This window comes from Poecile atricapillus, chromosome 13, assembly GCF_030490865.1.
Source record: "Poecile atricapillus isolate bPoeAtr1 chromosome 13, bPoeAtr1.hap1, whole genome shotgun sequence".
Lineage (NCBI taxonomy): Eukaryota > Metazoa > Chordata > Aves > Passeriformes > Paridae > Poecile > Poecile atricapillus.
Window position 1 is genome coordinate 11,259,732 of NC_081261.1, and position 21,027 is coordinate 11,280,758.

Sequence of the window (21,027 nt, forward strand, 5' to 3'; positions counted from 1 at the left end):
GAGCAGGTGGGGAGTATAGGTGAGATTCTCCACATGTATAAACCCCAGACCTTCAGTTACTCCAGTGGAGCATTCCTACCTTCCAACACTTACATTTTGGCCTGGTAAATACAACTGCTTTATTTAGAAATCAACAGTTTTTAGGCTGTGTCCTACCAGATAATGTAGACTCTTCTATAAATGCAGAAAATTTCACTGCCTGGAGGTGCTAGAAAACCAGAGAGGTCTGATTTTCAAAGTTTATTTGCAAATTATATGCTCAAATACCTGATTTCCTCAATCAAAGTAATGTTTATGCCCAAATGGTTTGCATTTCAGTGCTCTACCATCAGCCTTGAAACATCAGAAAGCCTCCAGGCTGAGGAAGTTATTTTCAGGATTTTGTAAATGATTTCTAGAACTGAAGATGGAATGCTTGGAAGGAAACTCTTTCCTTAAAGTTCATCACTTTCACCAAACATGATTAAACACTATATAATTTAACATTATTTTCTGATAGAAATCAAAGCATTTTCCCCCAGCATGCTGACATTTACAGCAGTGAGGAACATTTGCACATTTTTTGCTTACAACAAGAGATGAGGTATGAAATAGGTTCTGATAATGCTTTGAACACCAGGGAAGCTTTGTCATTTATCACAGCACATGAGCTTGTTCTAGATTCCTACCATTATTGTGATATATTTCTACAAACTAGAAGTAAAGAATAACTTTATTTTGATGGCAGATAGTGGATAAATCATCAAAACTCCAGTAATCATGTTCTCCTCAAGCATGCTCCACTGTAGGAGCTTGGATTTCTCTTTCTCACAGGGATTGAGTTTGGTTTTTTTGGTTAATAAAGACTTGCACAGACAAATAGGTGACATGGATTGTCTTTCTCTCCTGAGACCCTGGACTGTTGTTTGATTCTGTGAAAATATATCACAAATAATGAATTATTTTAAGTAATCTCAAGAAACTGCAAATAATTTTAAATTTTAAAGAACGCAAGTCAAATGCACATGTGGTGCCAGAACATTCCTTTTAAATAACCTGCCTTCAAAATCAGTGTTAGAACTTCGGATGTTTATTTGTTGTGGTGCTTGGACTGCCTTATTGAAGAGTATTGGAGAGTTAGACTCCTGTTGGCTCTAAATTTTAGCTTTTTTAATCTAAGAACTAATAGCTGCAAGCACAGTTCTGGCTCTTTGATATCTGTGTACTATATTCCCCCCCTACTGTGATATTGAAGACTATGAAACTGAGGAAAGGATCTTATGAAGAGATTCCCAGCATTTATACATTTAAAATTTTTGAGAAATCCAATTTGAGTCTTTACAGCGTTACCTCCTCTCAAAACATGGTTAAAGCCATGTTCATTTTAGCTACTGCAAGAGTGTGGCCATTTTCCACAATCCTCTGAACTTAACCAAGAACATGCATGAATGTGCACTTGTTCTACTCATAGAGCACGTTAGATGGACACTTAATGCCCTTTATGACATCTGAACAACGGTGGAAAGGAGTTCAAGAATTTGTTTGGAAAGATCCAGAAGGTCTTGGATGTGTTCATGTTCTTCCTTTATCATTACGGTGCACTCCTGGTCTTGATACTGAGAGTCCACCTCCCATTCCATCCCGTATACATGGGAACAGAATGAAGACTTTCCTCTGCTCTTCAGATCTTGGCTTAGACCATGAAATTACTGGCCACAAGCTGCCTAAACATTGTGAAAGAGGATCCATTCAGACTGAGCTTACACAGATATGTGGCCTTCCTGGCAAAAGTCCTTAGAATTAAAGTATTAACAAAACAAGATAGGCACTAATAAAACTCCAGTGGAAGTCAGCTGATTTCAAAAGAGCTTAACTGACCTGCCTGCAGTCTATTGATTTCTGTTTGTCCTTCTTTGAGTAAAACCAATAAATGTCTGGAAGTTCCCTAAGTAATCTGTTTGAGGTTAAATAGAAAAACGTTAATAAAAAAGAGAGGACTACAAGCATACAAAAGGCAGGAACCATCTTCTTCCATTGTATTGTCTACTTATTGCAAATATTTTTACTGCTTCTCCTCCCAGTTCCATTAAATTTTTGTCTCAGCTTTGTGGTGTTGTACAGTAATGGGTACAAGAAAGCAGCAGCATGACATGGTTCCTGTGAAGGTCAAAATTTAGTCTCTGTGAGCCAAAACTTGACCCTTTTGTAATTTATGTTGATAATTTATAGAGCTCTGCTCTCCTGCTAAAGAGCACGGTAAGCACACCAGTTCTCTGGGCACTTACATGGAAAGTATGGCTGGACATGGAAGCATACTTCAGTAGCTGCACTAACTGCTGCCTTCTGTGCCTTCAGACAACAGATCCTCAGAACTTTTTTGAAAAATAATGATTCAGGCTCTACTCACTCTCAGTCTTCTTTATGTAAATGAGCATAAGCTGGTGTTTTATTAAAGAGCCAGACAGCAAGTTCTATTTGCAGTTGTCTCATGTACTGATAATTGCACCAAGCTGCAGTCACTGGCAATGTCAAAATTACTTTATAGCTCTTCAGTATTATTTGGTCATCTCTTTAAATCTCACCCTCTGTGATCATTATCTTCAAGAGCCTCTTGTCTCCACGTTTATATTTTTACTCATCAGTGCTGATTACAAGTATCTAATCATGCCACATCCTGCCTGCAGTCACCTTACCCCTGAAGCTAATAGCTCTGTACTTGTACACCACCTCAAACTACAACCAAACAAATGAATTAAACTGCAGCATCAGCCAACAAAGTGGGAAAGTATATGCAGTTCATCTTCAACAGAAGTTCACTGTGCTTCAGCAGAGAACCCATCTCCACAGAGTATTAAAAGTGAGATACGTAAGGAAAGAGAACAAACTGGAATCCTTCTCTCACGTGTGAATAGTTCTGGGTTTTACACTGCACAGTTATTGCTGCCTTGCAGCAGATAATCAGCAATAGCTGTCAGAGACATCTCCAACTGGCCACATTGACATCAACAAAGTTACACATTTACACTTCCTGCATCTTGTGCTAAAAGAGCCCAGAATTTGTCTGTTTTGAGAACATGAAGGATGGCTCTTCATTGACCATTGCAAGCAGCAGGGGGCTGCATCTATTAGCCAATAGACCTGGTAGGTCAGTTCTTGCTTACCTCTGTGTGAGATGCCACCTTCTCTTCTTCATGTAGGTAAAGCTCTGCATAGCTCAAAGCACTGCTCCATATGCCATATCATTAAAATAACATCATAGACAAGAATAAAAAGAATGCAGTAATTTCCATTAATTTTAATGTTTTATTGTCAATGTGTATGAAATACTGAATATCACCAGAGGATACATTAAAAATGAGACACCTGTTCTATTATGAAGCATTCACATTAGAATTAACGGAACATGGACTTTGACAGTATTATTAAATATGTCTTGAAATAAATAAATAAAGCTACCTTGGAAATACAGTTAGGTCTAAATAACCCATTTAGTAAATGCACTTCCCTTCTTCCAAAAAATTCCTTAGGAGACTGTCTCACTATATTAGGAACGATGAGAAGTACGACACTGACTCTCTTAGCTGCATTGTCCAAGAGTGCAAAGTTTATTATCCTGATCTTCATTTATAGACAGGTTTGAGAAGGTCTGAGAGGTAAAACTCTCCTTGGTCATTAAAGCAACACATCACCATCACTGGTTAAGTGCAACACCACCCCTTGCCTAAACAACACCTGCAAAGATTGTTGTCCTTTACCAAGGACTGTTTGGATTCTTTCTTATGCTTTCTCAGGCCAGAGTGAGAAGCCTGTGTGACTTAATTTCACACAGGTTCTGTTCCCTGCCTGCTTTCAGCATCCATAGGAGACTGTCTCTTTTGCTGTAGGCTTGTTTTCACTGGAAAAAAAAGCTTCTCTTGATCTTACATCCCCAAAGGATGAACAATCTCAGCTAATTTACCTCATGATCAAAGGGAAGTACGTGCCTGTTCGACATTTTTTTAACATGAGATAGTTCATGGTAAGTGCATAGCCAGGAGCAGAAGGAAGATCACAGTTTAGCAGTTAATACATGTCCAGAACCGAGGCAGCATCTACTTCAGAGGACAGCTGGCAGCACTGTCACTCAGAAGGGGAGACAGAGAAAGCTCTGGAGCCAGCTGGAATGCAGAGGTCAAACCTTGCATGGTGCTGCCTTTCATCTCTGTTTATTTCAGCTTTCTCTCTCCTCAAGGATCAAGGAGAACGAAGGGGTGGTTTTCCTCTATGTTGCAAACTCTCCAGTCTTTGTTGCATATTCATCCATTAGACCATACAATGGATGAACACTAGCACACAATAGAATTATCAGTTTGTATGTTTAGCTCCAGAATTATTTAAGGCATCCACACAAAATTGGATTTCTTTCTTTCTTATAACCAATGTACCTATTTTTGGTTACAGCCTAGAAACTACTTAGGAAAGGATTCTCACACTTCTTTTATTCTCAGACATAGAAGGAAACCTATCACTAAGTAGCTTTTAAGGGTTATTTTGTTGGAGTTCTTAATCAATCCTGTTCCCCCTCCCTTTATTAAAAGGACCCTACCCTCTATGCTATTTCTGACCTTAAGCCAGGGCAAAATGCACAGTAGAACCGTTTTGCAGAGACTGATGAGAAAACATGAGATTATTTCTTGGTTTTCAATTCAGGAGAGGGATACAATTGGCATTCAGTTCAGGAAGTCTTCCAGATTTGGTTAAACATAACCTGTCTAGCCCCTTGCACATTCAGATACATTTGTCATCCAGTTCTGATAAGCATTCCTACTATGCAGAGGAGCAGCCTCTGGAAACATGAGTTTGCTGCTCATGGGTGACAGTAGGAAAAGCACTCCTTAATCTCTGTTTTTGTCCTCTTAACAACACAGCAAGGCATGATCTTATCACACTTATTTCTATAAAACACTTCACATTTTGTAGTACAATGTGTGAAGAACTGACATCTTCTGTAAGTTCAAAGGAAATGGACCATTTAATGTAAAAAAAGCTGTGAATGGTAAAGGATTGATCTTTAGTCTTGTGGCCCCATATCCATTTCCAGCTACTGAGCAAACATTTGAGCAATCTCACCCTCCATTAACAATAATCTCATCTATATCTAATTTCCTTCCTTTTGTTCATCAAGCAAAAAAATATCTTACTGAATTATTTAACTGCTGACAATTAATATTCTAACAAAAGGAGTTCTTACATATGATCTTGCTCTGGCTACCAGAAATCCTAGTGGGAGATCTGCTACTCAATTTTGCCTGAGTTGTTTTAAAGCAAGAACTTGAAGACTCTAGCTACAGTAATTATTATAACATACAGAAGTTAAATTAGCATTTGCTAAATAGGTTATTAGAAAGATCACATGTTGTCACAGGTAGTAAAGCTAAACACAGCATGTATAAAAAAGGCTTAAAACCTATTAAATCAGTGGGAACCAGTGGGAGATTCACAAAAGTACCGATAGTTTGAATTTTAAACTAGGTAAGATTTCATCCCACATTGTGAAGAAAAACTTGGGAAATGCTCTTAGTAGTCAATATTTCTATAAGAAATACCAAAGTCACCTTTCATTGCATTGCAATAAATAGTTATGATGGTGACATCTCACAGTTTTCTCCTTCATCCTTTTGCCTAGAGATACCAAAAAGGGTTAACATACTATGCATATTTTGGTCATTTTACACCATGTACTTACTACAATGTGATTAGTGACCTTCATATATGGCTTGTCAAAATCTCCATTATTGAGATCCATCAGCTAATGAATGTGACCAACTGTGCAGAGGAGCATGATTCACACTTGATTGAATGCAGCAGCACCACATAACAATATAGGGAATTGAAATAAACTGAATTTCTAGAGGAAAAATCAGGGACAACTTCAGAATTGTGGGACATAAATCCTTGAATGTGACTTGTTAAATCTGTCTACTTTTGTAGGTATGAAGAAGTAGCCTCCACTTATCACTAAGTTGTCTTGGCAGTTCATGTAGTTCAGTATTTGTATTCTTCATCTTTATAAGCTCCTTTTCTTAACAATATCAGGTCAAACCACTGTCTGCATAAAAATCCTAAGCTTATTCTTCGGGGAAAACAGGCTGTAGAGCCGATTGTTGCATGTGTAAAGTACATATATTAAAACCTGGAACATTGTCTAATGTATCTCCATTGCTGTTGTTCTGCAAGTACCTTTAGTATCTGCAGGTAATAACTTTTCATGCAGAATTATATTTTTTATAATTATAAAGGGAGTTACTAGGCTCTTTTTAAGATTTTGATAGTAAAAATCTAGATGCATTGTTTTAAGATTTGGTTTAATACAGAATGGATTTTCTTTCTATTAACTCAATAGCATAATAATAACAACATTGAAACTTTACAAGTATTCCCTATTAATATGATACAAAAATATTAGTTGAAAGTAATTGTGCAATTCTCAGCAACTGTGTGATACTCATGTAATGTTCCTGTAATGTGACCAAACCAGGAAGATCAAAAAGTCATGTAAGGATAAACCCAGACAATGATGCATTCAGCTGAAGTTGTATGTTGGAGTTGCTATTGCACTACTCCAGTCGCCTCTCTCTCCATTTCTAGTGAGAGTAATGGCTAAACATAAACATTTTAATTTTCTCTGTTCAGTCCTTCTGCACATGTGCTGTGGGTTCCATGTCTCAATGTTTCTTCAGAGTGTCACTGAACTCACTGACCGCCGGTGGCTTCCGTAACTAAAGTTCTTGGGATAATTTTTAGTCAGTTTGCCACCATCCTGCCCAGGAGCTGTTTCCCTGCTGGGTACAAGGGGATGATGGCCAGAGAAAGGCCCTGCTGAAGAATCAGTAACAGCAGATTCTTCCTCTGCCCACCTATTATAGAAGTAATAACCTTCCTCATGTGTGCTTCTCCTGAGAGGATCAAAGGCAGAAACTCCCTGATTTTCTGTGTCCCCATGAGACAGGGCTGCTGCTGGATGTAGAAATGGTGACACACATAAATGGCTGATGCTGTGGTCAAGGTCATCATTAGATGCAGGTGATGCCACAGGTGCACCTGAAGTAGCTTCTTTTCTTGATCTTAGTTTCTGGATTTCAAGATCCTGTTGCCCCTTAGGAAGTTTATCTACTTGCTGTGCTTTCAGAATAAGAGATGCTTGGAGGGTTCCTCGTAGAGAAAATATAAAGAACCTGATGAAGAAGGAAGGGAATGGATGTTTTATTAGTGAGCTCATTCCATAATCTACATCAAATATCCCAAATACAGATACTAATTTTCCATTGCTCTACAGACATCTGGTAGACACTTTATATCTGGCAGATGAAAGTTGACTCCTGGATCTTAACATAGCATGTTACTATATATTTAGCTTGACCTGTACAGAGTCAACTGTATGTATATATGATCATTTTTTAGTATTTATAACTAAATACTGTTCATAGTTATATAGTTATATATAACTAAATATCATTTGCTGAACAGTAAAGGAAAATAGAAAAAATCTCAAGAGATGCAGTATTTGAAAATATGGAAGTTGTATTTATACTGCTAAAACAGGCTAAAGAAGAGGTCTTAATTTGTTAGATAAGAGAAAACCAGAAGTTAAAATCTCAGCTTTTGGATTTTTTTCAGAAAGCAGCAACTAAAGTGTCCTACCTGCCCTTTGCAGTATAGAGAACTTATGTAAATACTGTGTGCTGTGAGACAGCGTGCATCCTTTCTCCATGTCATGTCAGCTTTGTGTGAAAATCAAAGTCTCTTTCAAAGCATCTTTTTATTAGGATTTGACCTTTACATAGGTGGCTTCAACATTTATTTTAAAACAAACATGGGTACTCTGTGAAATTGCATTTAGAAAGGTGCCATCCTCACATCCTGCTGTTTAATGTATGTATAAACAAGAATTACAAGATTAAAAATGCTAACAAGTGATACTCAGTACAGAAAGGGCTTTTAAGGCAATGGATTTCTTGGGCTTGCACAAGCAGAAGTGGATAAAGTTTATTTGCTGTGCCTGTGCTCAGGCTGGTCAATCCCAACACAATCTCAGGTCTGGTCGGGAAGTTAAGAGCATGGGAGAGCCCAAGACTTTCTGTGTCAATATGCTGTGGATCACAATGTCCTGTGTCTTTCCCCTTAGCTTCTTTTCTTTATCTTTTATGCAAGTTCCAGGTGAACCAGACAGGTGAACAGAAAAGGGATGGGAAACCCTCTCCCATCCTGTAAATTGCTCTCACTTGCTCCTGCCCTTCCCAGAGTCCTGCAGGGTGTGAGGCCCCATTACCTCTTGGGTCTCTGCAGGGTGCAAGACTCAGTTACCTCTTGGGTCTCTGCAGGTGTCCTGGCAGAGAAAAATCTGCCTTCCACAGCTGAGAAAATAATCAGTTCATATGTGGGAAAACTCCAAGAAACACAGTGCCTTCTCTTGCCAACGAATAAACATGAAATTCAGACCCCTTTCTCCTTCTCAGACTTGAGGGCTTTTGTACTTAGTGCTGTGCAGCTTGTGTCCCAAAACAGTGCAGAGGCAGTTTTGAGATGCAGGATGTGCAGCACTGCCAGATGGTGCTTCAGGGAAAGCCTGGACCAGGCAGGGCACAGGCCAAGCCTCCCCCTGAGTGCTGCAGCTCAAACAAAAGGCAGTGCTAAGGGGAAGAACCCAGGATAGCAATTATTTTTGAAAAACCTGTTAGAAGAAAACCAGAACTTCAAGACACCAAGTGAGGAGATAGGGAGCTGGCAGCACAGTGCGATGGACCATGGAATGGAACTTAAAATTTAGTGCTTTTTAGCAAAGGGTGGTTTCACCACTGCTGTGATCTGCTGGCACAGCTCAGTTGTAGTAGAAATAGGTCCTGAATATTCTGCAGATGAAGGACTATGCAGAAAATAGGGTACCTATACAAAGGAACAGCAGTTGTCCAGATTTGAAGATATGAATATATAACCCTTAACCTCAGTAACCTGCTGAGGCAGCAAGGATTTTAACTGTGCTAAATTCCCAAGATGGAGACACGAGTTCTCTAACCACATGTTTGACTGCAGCTCTCAGTAAAAAGCTCAGGGTCAAAAATGACACTGTGAATGAGGGCTGATAGGAAAACAAAAGTCATGCAGGAGCAAAACAGACTGGAAAAGGATGCCCTGCCTAGAAGACATGAGACCTTACTGAATTGTGTTGTTTATTCTGATCTGAACTTACATAATATAACATAAAATCACAAGAGCATCTCAACTCAAATGGGAAAATAGTAAGTTTGAAGAAAAACACCATCTATTTTTGAAAAGTTTCTTTTCAGTCAAACATAAGGCTCAGATTCTAATGCCTTAAAGCACTGACAAAATCTGATACTAAAAATATTGTCTTGAATTTTGTAATGCCAGTGTGCTGCATTACTTCATGGGAATTAGAAAGGAAAGAAGGGAATTAGAAGGAAACTAGCATAGTAGTAAAACCAACCCATTTCTTTAAATGTCCAAGCAAATAACAAATAAATATTTGAAACTCAACTCAAAACATAACTGCTTTAAGAATTAGCAATGTATTGAACACCGAAAGTAGTAATGTTCCCATATATGTATATGGGAACAGAATAATTTTTTAAACCATTTTTTTCAGCAACACATCACAAAAATTATCCCTCTCCAAATATTACCCGGTCTCAATTAAAATTATCTGTAACATATCTGATTTTTTGCAATACAAGGTGAAACTAAAATTCTGGATGCAATGAATTTTTCCCACACAGAAATGCTTTTAAATGCAGCTTAGTAATGCACCATAATGTACTTAAAACCAAGAATATATTTAGTAAGTCTCAAACTTAGAAATAGAAACTTCTATAGAAATATTTCAAAGATTTGCTTATAGTCTTGATCTGCTCAACAACATTATGGTTATGACAGTGAACAATTAGATCTGTACTGGTAAACTTTGATGCACTTTTCTTTTCAAGAAGAAAGATTTTCCTGATGGGAAAAGCAGAAGATATATAGTTCCTGATCTAGGATTATATAACTGAATAAATGAATGGTTCATGAACTGGAAGGTTGAACTCAGGCATTTGATTTCCATGCTGATCAATTATCCCTGTGCAGCATGTGTCTGACACATCACATATCTGTACACATCATTATTGTTTCTTAACTCACATGTCTACAAACCCACAAAAGGAAAACTGAGAGGAAAACATTCAAACCTTGGTAAGAGCGCGATGACCGGGGTAATAAGGCACAGTAAATAGAAGATGGGGTCTTTCAGCTGTCTTTCCATAATCCAGTAAGGGTTGGTGGGAGGGTTGCAGAGCAGGCAGGAAGCGTTGTAGATCACTGAGAAGATGAAGTATAAAGCCACGCTGCAGATCATTGTCACCAGCTGGAGCATGGTCTGCAAGAACAAGTGATGCCTGTGAGACCCTGACTGGGTGTAAGACAGGAGGAGACAAAGAGGGTTGGAAAGAATGCATCTAACAGTACATTTTACTGAAATTTGCAGTAGGAGAAATAGCCAGAAATTAATTTAGAAAACAGCAATGAATACAGTTCTCCAAGTAACACTTCCTCATATACTGAGGTATGCAAATATTTTGTACTGTTCTGTCCAAAGGATGATAGAAATGATATGATACGATAGAAACAAATTCTGTCACTGTGTACATGAAGGCAGTTAACCTGGGGCTAATAAATGCTGGTGCTTTGTGAAATCTTAGTGTACCTGTTACTTACTTCTTGTGACCCAGAACTCAGGTAAATTACTCTGAAGGAGAATTCTATGCCTACTAAGATGCAACATTCACAAAAAAAAACCAGTGCTGTGAACAGGACAGGTCAGACACATACCCATGTTTTCATTTCTAGAGCCTGGTGCAAGAGAATGGTCAGGAGGGAGATGGTGTTGATGGGGTTTCCAAAGGAAAACACATCTATGTCAGAATCTTTGTACGTCTGCAAAAGAGGCAGAGAGACTGTGGTGAACCCTGACTATTCAGAACTGAATTTACTACTTCTAAGGAGGACAGGAGTGTGAGAATATGAATAAGCCTGTTACTTACCAAATAGGGGACAAAGAAGCAAATGAGGCTTTGATAAAAGGCATCCAACATTGTAAGAATAAAAGTTGACAAGTTGTATATCTGCAGGAGTTTAAAAATAACAGTCATTATGATGGGATATATGTCTCTAGCCTGTCCTGCAAATATAATTGCTGTCTTTTTTTCTTCCATTCAGACTACTAATTTTTGCTAACTGGTCTCCTTCCATGAGCAAATGCCTCCTGAGCAGCTGATTAAACCAAAGGTTTATTCCTAAACAGGCATTTCATCTATGTTGAGTAAAGATTGACCTTAGGAAAATTACCAAATGAACCAAGAGTCTTAAAATCTGAATTTTGCCAATGTTGCATCCTTTTGCAAAGGATCTTATTCCTCAAATTCTTTATCCAAGCTCTTTCTAGAGTTATGAAATTGTTCAAAAATTCTTTCTTCTAGTGAAAGACTAATTTTGTGCCATTTTAATTTGACTATTTGTCATATTTAAACTTATCTGGTGACCTATGGTGTCACAGCTCCCATGGGGCAGAATGAATTACTGGAGAGACAGAAGATTTGGCTCCTGTTGTTTAAACATTCCAAGTCTAAACTCTTCCCTCCCTCATTCCTAAACAAAAAAAACCTGTGTTCTTTTGGATTACGAAGCAGTTATTTCAGCAATTATGACATACCTCTGAATTTTGTCCATTCTTGTACAGCTTGGGCAGACGTAGGAGTGTTTCTGCAGACAGATCTTTATCAAGGGCTCCAAAAAGAAGAGGGGGCACTGAGGTGAAGAAGAGGTTGAAAAAAATCATCTGCCAGTAATCTACCATGGTGCTACCTGAGAAGCCACAGAAGAACTGGTACCAGAAGAGCAGGTTGACGTAGCACTGGGGAGAAGCAAATACAAACATTTAGTTCCACCTGTGACGTTTATGTAGGACATTGGTTATTAACAGTCTCCTAAGAGGACAGGATTTTGGTTAAAGGCACTGCACTTCATTCCATAAAGCAATTAAGGGTCTGTTTCACAGTGATCCACTCTGATCCAGGATTTTGAAAGCCATTGCAGTTCTTTAAGAACATATCAGAGAATAATTAAGTAAACTGTTCATAGGCCTGTGCACCAGATTTTAGAATCCTTTTAGAATCAAGTTGTCTATGTGGAATCAAAGGCATGCTGCTCCCTAAAGCTACGTGGAAAAGTAAAGAACAGCAGCATCCTAGTTTGATGAACTATTTCAGACTGCAAATAAATAGCCTTTGAGTTCTAAAATAATAGCCCGTCAAAAATGGAAAGTGTTCATTTCCACTACAAATTTTAACAGTGATAAGAAGTAATCATTATTGAAAATTATTAAAAACTCTACAAAAACCAGATACCTTGGATTCTAAGTAAAAAGCCTTTCATGCTGAGAGTGTATTTTCTGTCAAATGGACTTGTTTGACCAGTTTTGTAGAACTGAATTACTTCATTTTTTCCACTTTATATCATACTTTAATGCATAGCTCATTTGTGTATACATTAAATTTTTAATAAAAATGACAGATATGACTGCATCATTACTTGTAAGTGGTTCCTTACAAAAATTCTGAGGTTTCACAGGCAGGAAATTCTTAGTGCAAACTCATCTACATTTGAGTGCTACAAATCTGATCTTCCTTATGCAAATTTTATTTTGAGGCTCATGGATATTATTAATAAAGTTTCTTGTACTACCATAAGAAGTTACTAAGCCTTGAGTCATTTTTCCCTCTGGAATAATGCTGTTTCAAAATATATTTCATGCCTGTATTTTCCTCAATGCTCTATGCAGCACCTTGCTAAGAAGGAAGGGGCATACCATAAACTTGCAAAGTGAAGAAACACAAACTGTAGCTCCATAAAAATAAGAGTATAACCTCCAAAACTCAAAACCAAACAACCCCTCAGACCTGGAATTAACCTTTGCTAGGATGAAAACTTCATAATATTAATTATCTTACCACATTTTTGTAGAAAAAGTAAATCACCATCTTTGCCAGGCGAGCATAGCACCAATGTCCATGGACAAGAAGGAGCTTTTTGAGATGCTTAAATCGGGATATTGCAAAATCACTGGCCATCACAGCCTTTGGGAAAAGGAATAGAAGGTCATTTACAATGCATCCTTTTCACACGCTATGTAATAAAATTTTAGCATCACTAAAATGATTTCCTACTATTGAGTATTGTAGAAAAAACAAACCAACAAACTAACCCTCAAGAACACAGCTGGAACTTTCTATCTCTGCAGAACTCTCCATTTAAGGAGAATAAGGAGGGGGGATGTGTGGGAAAGGATTCAGGGCAGAAGACAGTGGAAGAGAATCCACAAAACCTGGAAACCTGAAAATGCAGCAGCTGAGAAGATTCAGAAACCAGATGCTCACCTAACAGTGGGCAGAAATCTTCGAATTTTCCAGTCTCATGAACAAACACAGGTTTGTCCTCACATGCTAATTTTTGGTTCAAAATACTCTTTTTTTTTTGGCTTGACCCATAATTAAAAACTGCATATTAATTTATGATTCCAATTTTCATTTTTAAGATGACTCTTGAGAGTGTAGGTCTGCTATGAAACTTATTAAGCCTCAAGGGACTACCTGACAAAAGAGGAAAGAAACTGAGAGAATACCTGCATGCCTTCTTGGCCAGATATTCCAATTCCAACATCAGCTGCTTGAATCATACTTACGTCGTTTGCACCATCCCCTAGAGTGGGAGTACAATAACAGTGTAAGAAAGTTATGCTGCTTATTTCAAATATTCTGTACTATCATTCATCCTCATCAGGACAGCTGCATGGCATCAAGCACAACATCAAGGCTCTGCTCTTGGTCTTGGTCTCCCTCCTTCCCAGGAGACCTGGCTCCAGCAGGGCAAAATCCAACCTTGTGACTGACTGGGTGGTGACACAGCAACCCCAACACCATTGACATAAGCATCATTTTGTGTTTCTGCTTGGACAAATCCATATGCTCAGGAACGTGTTTTGCAACACCCTACTTCACTAAATTCTCTGAATCTATGACAAATTTGATTGCAGATGACAATGTAACAAGCCAGTTTCAAAAATTATTTTGCTCATTTCAACTCTCATTTGTAACTAAATTTCTAGGGTTAGAACAGCCATGCTTACTGCTTGCAATGTGGAGATTTTAAATGAGGTTAGCTGGTAGAGTAAATGAAGCAGAAGGCTGAGAGCTTATGGTTTGAACTGTAAGGCAAAGTAATATTTCAAAAATACTATAGATTCTTCCCTTTCTGTTTTGTCCACAGAGGTGTATTTTTTTAGTTTGGAGTAATCAAAATTAATTATTCAAGGATTTTAGTGGCATCACTTACCAAAAGTGTGGAAGAAAACTCAAAGCATTTCACATTATTTGGATGTAAAAGGTAAATGAGTCAGTGCTTAATATCAGTCTGGAGATAATTCTGTTTTCATCAGCTGGGAAAATCTGACAGAAAAAGGTCTTTATGAAAAGATAAAATAGGGGCTAATCTTGAGTGGATTCTAGGCCCAAAACAAGGACATTTTGGAGGTAACACGTAAGTGCATTTGTACTGATGTGCATGAAAGAGACTGCTGGGAGATTCTGAATTTGGAATGCCTTCATCTTGTTTAGAGGGGGACAGATTTGCTCAGTGAAAGCTGAAGAAGGACTTTATATGGGTTTTGATTAGGAAAGATTAATCAGTGCTGTTTCCTCACTGCATCTATCTGAGGAACAAAAATCTGCCTGTACAATACATTCCACACATTTCTCTTAAAGAAAGAACCTGCTTCCCCTGTCTCCTGTGAGATCCAGAGTGGAGGTACCTATGGACAGGGTCATCACTTTGAGCTGCCTCCGGATGAGCTTGACCACCATGCTCTTCTGCAGAGGAGTGGAGCGGCAGCAGAGCACGGAGCGGCAGTGCTGTGTCAGCTCCAGGAACTTCTGCTCCAGCCCTCCCTGCAAGATGATGCTCAGTGTCTGTCCATCAATCACCAGCCCAAACTCAGGGCTGGGGGCCTCCGAGACCGAGAAGGATGTTGGGATGATGCCAAACAATTTCCTTTGAGGTTTGTCATACTCATAATTCTTCTTCACCTCTTCCAGGGTTAAATTCAAGAGAGATTCACAAGTTTCCTGTGAGAAAACAGATATGCTTCTAGAAATAGTTATCTCCCTCTCTCTTTACAGCACAGCACCTTGCCAAATGTACATTTGTATAATCATGCCAATGGGTTTAAGCCTATCAGATAAACATTAGAGGAAATACAGTGAGAAATGCACTGATTCATCTCAATTATTTCAATATGACACTATCCAATCCCTCAGTGAAAACACTACACATTTTATCAGCCAGTTAACTGAGGTAAGGAATTATTTTATAAGAAAATATAATAATATAATAAAATATAATAATTTCTACATCATTTATTCTGACAATTCAGAAATTAAAAAGAAAATATTTTCTTTTAAGGAGATTGAAAAATCTAGTTCTGATATGAATAATATGAGATATTGCACCATTAGCTTCTACGAAAAATAAACTGTGGTAAGAGAAACAAGAGGTCCAGATTTAAAAAATTATCCAGTAACTTTCAGAGTTACTGGCCTTTTCTAAGTCACATATCGGGTGTGTGCCACAATTAGGAACAGAAATAAAACTTCATGCTTTCCAGCACCGTGCCTCAAACACAAAGTCCTTCTGTCTTAGCAAATCTGCTTAATGTTGGATCTAGTCACCTTTTGGATACCAACAACCAGAATTAACTTGGTACTAGACAGAAACAGATTTAAGGGGAAAACTCTTACCTCTCTCATCCAGATCTCCTAAATTTGCACATCACTATTAGAGAAAATCTAAAATTATATCTAAGTTATTTTGCTCCTTCTTAGTTCTCAAAGTCCTCTTTCTGTGACATGGCCCTGAATATCTGAGGAGCTAATCACTCCTTTTTCTGCCTTTTCTGTCAGCTTTATTGAGGGATGATTCAGTTCTATAATGTTATTTTCATTTTATATAGCATAAGGTACATGTGTAGGATGTTTGCAAGATTTAAATTACACTTAAGTGGGAGGTTCTGGAATCAAATCTACCTCTGACATCTAATAAAAACTTGCATCTAGCCTGCACACTTAAAACCCCTAAAAAATGTTAAAGAAACATCATCTGTGAGCAAACCAAAAACAGTAAATGGAAATTCCTGGTTTGCCTTGACTTGCCTTTTGAAACAAATCCGCCAAGCTACCTAAATTTATTGCATCTACTTGGAAGAAATTTCATGCTCAGTGTTTGAATAATCTGCTGGGTTCAGGGGTAAGGGGAGGCCCTTCACACTGATGCCACTTTACGACCTATCTTTGACAAAATTAACAGGTTAAATGCTTTGTATATATTACTTTTGCTCCTCACTGCTGCTACTGGGAGTCTCTTTCAGAAGTCTGTCTTTAATTTAATTTTGAAAGTGGGGCAACTAAATGTTATTGTGGAGAAACTCCAGTGTCCCCTGAACCTTGGGGATTCCCACAAGTCCCCATGTGTGGGGACAATGCAGGTTGCTCCTGAGCCCTGGATCCAGGGCCACAGAGGCTGCCGTGGGTAAGCACCCATGCCAGCATTTCCATCAGCCAGGGTGGTCCCACCTGTAGCATCTCTGCTCTGGCAGAAACCAGCTTCTAATTTCCATCCTAAATGTATTAATTCTGCTTCCCATTAAAGCAGATATGTGTTTCAAATGAAATTGCACATTGGAATGTTTTCCGTGCCAGATTCCATATCTTTGTGTGTTTCTCTACTTTCATGACATTAAAAGAGACAGATATTTGCACAGGATATTTTTCTTGTTTGGGGAGCTACAAGCTGCAGACAAAAGCAGTTAGAAAGTAGGCCATCTCACTGCTCCATGCAATTGCCTGCAATAAGGAAAACGGTATTTTAACAATATTTATTTAATCCTCACAAGAGCTTTATTGAGAAAAGCAAGTTTGTATTAGTAACCCTGGTTCCCTGGGGGAAAAAAGCTGAGACAACCCAGATGGGTGACTTGTCTGGTCACACAAAGAAGCCCTGCCTGCCCTCGTGCCAGCCCTTGGAAGAGCTGAACTCACTGTGCCTCTTGTTCCTGCTGAGTGAGGGCCATGAGTGATGGTGCAAAAAAGGAGCAGGGAAAAGGCAGCAGCTGTCCCGAAGGCACCTCAGGGGCTTCCAGGTCTCTATGTGAAGTAAGAGGTCACCAGCGAGAAAATGCAAAAAGTGCATTTTGGACCTTTTTGTGTTTAAAAATGGTCAGGCCTGACATTTCTTAGGGAATGGGTCTGGTTTAACCATAATGCCTGGACCTGGTGTCCCCATAATCCATCCACTAGGCACCCTGTCCCACCTGGGTGCCTGAAGGTGTGATGCTGTGTGTAGTGATGGCCAATCCACTTTCTGACATTATGGCATAATTTTCCTAGTACCTTGCTTATATTGCTCCACATAAAAGCCATGTTGGCTTGCCTAAAGCCTTTTACTTTCACCATCCATAATGGCATTTACCCTCTTTGGAAGTTAGGACTATTTTCTCTCATTTGTTCAGATGTTGTCAGGAATAGCCATAGTTTGCATCACAGATTTCTCACTGTGTTTTGGTGACTCATGGGAACTGACACACCTGAAGTGGTGATCTTTAATCTGGACTATGATCCCTTTGCCTACAGCCTGCCCTTCTTGCTGCCCATGGAAATGAATTTTTTAACATATCAGCAACTGTTTGCCACCATGGAATCTCAAGAAAGCGAATATGTTTATAACTGGCCCTTGCTTAAACAAATATATACTGGATCAATTTTTTTTGCTAATAAATTTCTGATTAAGGCTAATCCTATCAGGAAGCAATTAGAAAGTTCTGAATTTACTTAAGTCTACACCTTCATACTTTTTCTTGCCTGGCTCATACAGCACTTTCCAAATGTCTTCTAACACATACCACTTAGGGTTAAACTGAAATTTCTATTGTAAGGTGGAAATCCAGATATCCATGTTATGAATGAATTAGGCACTTAAATTGCACATTTATTTCTTCCTAAAGATACTAATTCAGGTAATACCTAGCCATTCAGGTAATTTTTAGAAACAATATTTTCATTCGGAAAAATCAGTGTATTTTAATTGAATGAAACTCTACATTAGTATCTTGTATTTCAATTCATTCTGTTACATGCTGTCTATGGAGTTTCTGGCCTAATGCCATTTGGGATTTTTTGACTGTTCTTTGTTGAGTGAGGTCATAAGCAAAGGAATGCCAAACTGCAGGACACAAAGAATGGGTAAGATAGAAAATTCTGTGCATTTTGTCCTTCTTTACTCACCTTATTTTCAGTGTTAAGGGTGAAGACAGTGTCCCTTTGGTTCAGAAGTTTACAGGAGTATGCAATGTTAACTGCTGTCTCCTGTTTGTCTCCTGTCAACACCCAAATTTTTATCCCAGCTTCTCGGAGAGACACTATAGTGTCAGGTACTCCATCTTGCAGGCGATCTTCAATTCCTGTTGCTCCTGGAAAACAGGAAAAGAAGAGAAATAATTTTCTTTTACTTTGAAATCAAGTTGCTATTTTCATGTTTAAAGGAAGCTCTTTGCTTTCCAGTCATGCTCCTGAGCTTATTAAGAATTGAACCAAGGTTTTGTCCAACAAATAAACATGCAGGCACGTGCTCTGCATTTGGATTAAGGTCTGAATGTGTCAACAATCAAGTTCTGTCTCTTCATTTTGTTCACTGCAAGAACAATGCATTTCATTTCTTCCTAATAATACAAAATGACAATGTGCTGACAGAGCAATCATGCCATATGCATTTTAAAAATACTGCATTATGCCCCATCAAAGCAATCAGAAAAGATGAACTTTGACTGTTTAAATGAATGCTGTCCCTATTGTCAAGTCAGATGCTTCAGCCATCAAAGCCAGAAGAAACAGTACAGTGCATTTTCTTTTTGAACATGCATGAACTTAGAAACTGATGCCAACACTCAACCTGATGATGTTGGGAAATCACCATATGAATGTAATAATAGTCCCTATCCCTTCCACTAGAGGTCAGTTTGAAGATGCTGTAACTGTGGTACATTAAAGACAGATATTGATATAGGCTAAGGGAACACTTTTTGCAAATTAAAGTGTGAAAGCACATAGAGAAGCCTTAGTAATTGACAAAGGTAACAGATTCTGACAAGATCTGCATTAACTCTTATGTGGTCGGCTTATGGCATTTATCATTATTACTCTAATTTTTTAAATCACTGCGGAGATTATGAGAAGCCATAATGCAAGCTATTGCTTGCAATATCAGAAATTCAATGAAGTATGAGTTCTTAATATTCTTCAGTATGGCACAAATTGTAGTCAGAGAAAAATGAGACTGAGACAACTCCAAAAATCAAAGTCGCAAAGAACCAAATGTTAGGAAACAAAATAGATCAGAAAGCACTGAAGTGCTCCATAATTTAACAGAACATTGTTGTTAGATATGATGGTGATGAATGATGCAGAAATGTCAATCAATATAAGTTTTAATGCTAAACATCTTTTTACAAAGTGCACAAAGCAAGCACAACAATGCAACAACAGCAGGAACTTTGTAGCAAAACGCCCACATGTTTAAGTTACTGGATTACCAAAACCAATTACCAAAATTCCCTCAGAATTCATTATCAAAACTAAAATTAATTTATAGTATTTTATAGGTTTAAATAAGGATATGGATGCACAACTGAATTGTGGGAACTTCATCATCTACTTTGTCAGCTGAGTCACAGTAACAGCTGATGTGCATGTTCTTTGCTCGGGGCACACAATGGTTTCAGCACACGTTTTCAAAGTTACTGCTGCCCAAAATGCATGAGAATTTGTATAGACACTGCCATTGGATTTTATCTCCCTAGCCTGGAAATTTCCAAACCACAGAGGAAGTCTTTTAGATATAAATTAGTATAAGCTGTTGTCTGTCTTATTGCCAAGACTATCACAGGAGAGCAAGTGATACTTCACGCAATGACAGTTCTTATTTTTGGCTACCCAGCAGGGTGAGTTTGGTCTCCAGATGCTGTGCTGTCTCTATTAAGAGCTCCTCTCTGTTGTCAATCGCAGCTTCTGCCTCCTGACGAAAATTGGCCCATTTTTGAAAGTCATCTTCATTCAAGACCTGCATAACAAAATTTAAACAGCACTTATTTGAAATTTAAATAAGAGAGGAATGCCAACATTCTGGATCACAGAGACTTAACTCCTATCCAAACTGGTAAAGTACTGTGTCATCTTTAAAATAACACAGACTTTTCCAAGAGAGAACTGCAAGAACAAGCAGTTTGTATAAATGACCTACAGCTGAGTCTCAAAAGTATGACACAGAGAAACTCTTGCTCACACAGCTCTTGCTTAGATGAGAGCACACAGTTTCTGAGGGCTGATCTACATTTCTCCACAGTCTGAATATGATCTATTTGTCACACATTGACAACTTCTGTATTAAATTATGACACTAAGATACACTAACTCAGGCTGAGAGTAAGATTTTTGAAAGCTGAATGCCAAGCAGAAGAGAAGAAGGTTGGCTGCTCTGTAGACTTTTCGTCTTGGACAAAAGTGCTTGGAAGCACTGTAGGGTAGGTCAGCTATAGTTACTATATGAGAAACAGAAATGTTTTGAGACTGACTAAAAATCCATAATTTGGTCACATTGAGGAAAAAGAGGAAAAAAAATACTCCGGACTAGGCAAATAGAGGGAGAAAAGGATGGGCTATATCTGGCTGGTTGTCTGAAGCAGAATTACAGCCACTTTATTTTTCTAGTAACTCTACTGACGTGTACAGAACCTGGTGCTGTCCCACCTTCTTAGCTATGCACAGAGTTCGCAGTCCATCATGGGCATAGTGGTCCAGATGCTTCTGTGTTCTTTCTTTTATTCTTTTCAGTCTCTTCTCTGTGCTAATGTCACCTGTG

General features: G+C 38.4%; 1 protein-coding gene across 1 annotated transcript in view; it reads right to left on the reverse strand.

Moving 5' to 3' along the window:
- Positions 1-6,694: 6,694 nt before the first annotated feature.
- Positions 6,695-21,027, reverse strand: part of ATP10B (ATPase phospholipid transporting 10B (putative)) — a 41,696-nt gene continuing 27,363 nt past the window's right edge. Inside the window, exons 11-21 of the mRNA XM_058849141.1 lie at positions 20,916-21,022; positions 20,103-20,229; positions 18,399-18,583; positions 14,876-15,188; positions 13,691-13,767; positions 13,020-13,145; positions 11,723-11,923; positions 11,055-11,135; positions 10,843-10,947; positions 10,203-10,390; positions 6,695-7,193 (exon numbers count right to left, since the gene is read on the reverse strand). Of these exons, the coding sequence (XP_058705124.1) occupies positions 6,695-7,193; positions 10,203-10,390; positions 10,843-10,947; positions 11,055-11,135; positions 11,723-11,923; positions 13,020-13,145; positions 13,691-13,767; positions 14,876-15,188; positions 18,399-18,583; positions 20,103-20,229; positions 20,916-21,022 (2,009 nt within the window). The remainder of the gene's footprint in view (positions 7,194-10,202; positions 10,391-10,842; positions 10,948-11,054; positions 11,136-11,722; positions 11,924-13,019; positions 13,146-13,690; positions 13,768-14,875; positions 15,189-18,398; positions 18,584-20,102; positions 20,230-20,915; positions 21,023-21,027) is intronic.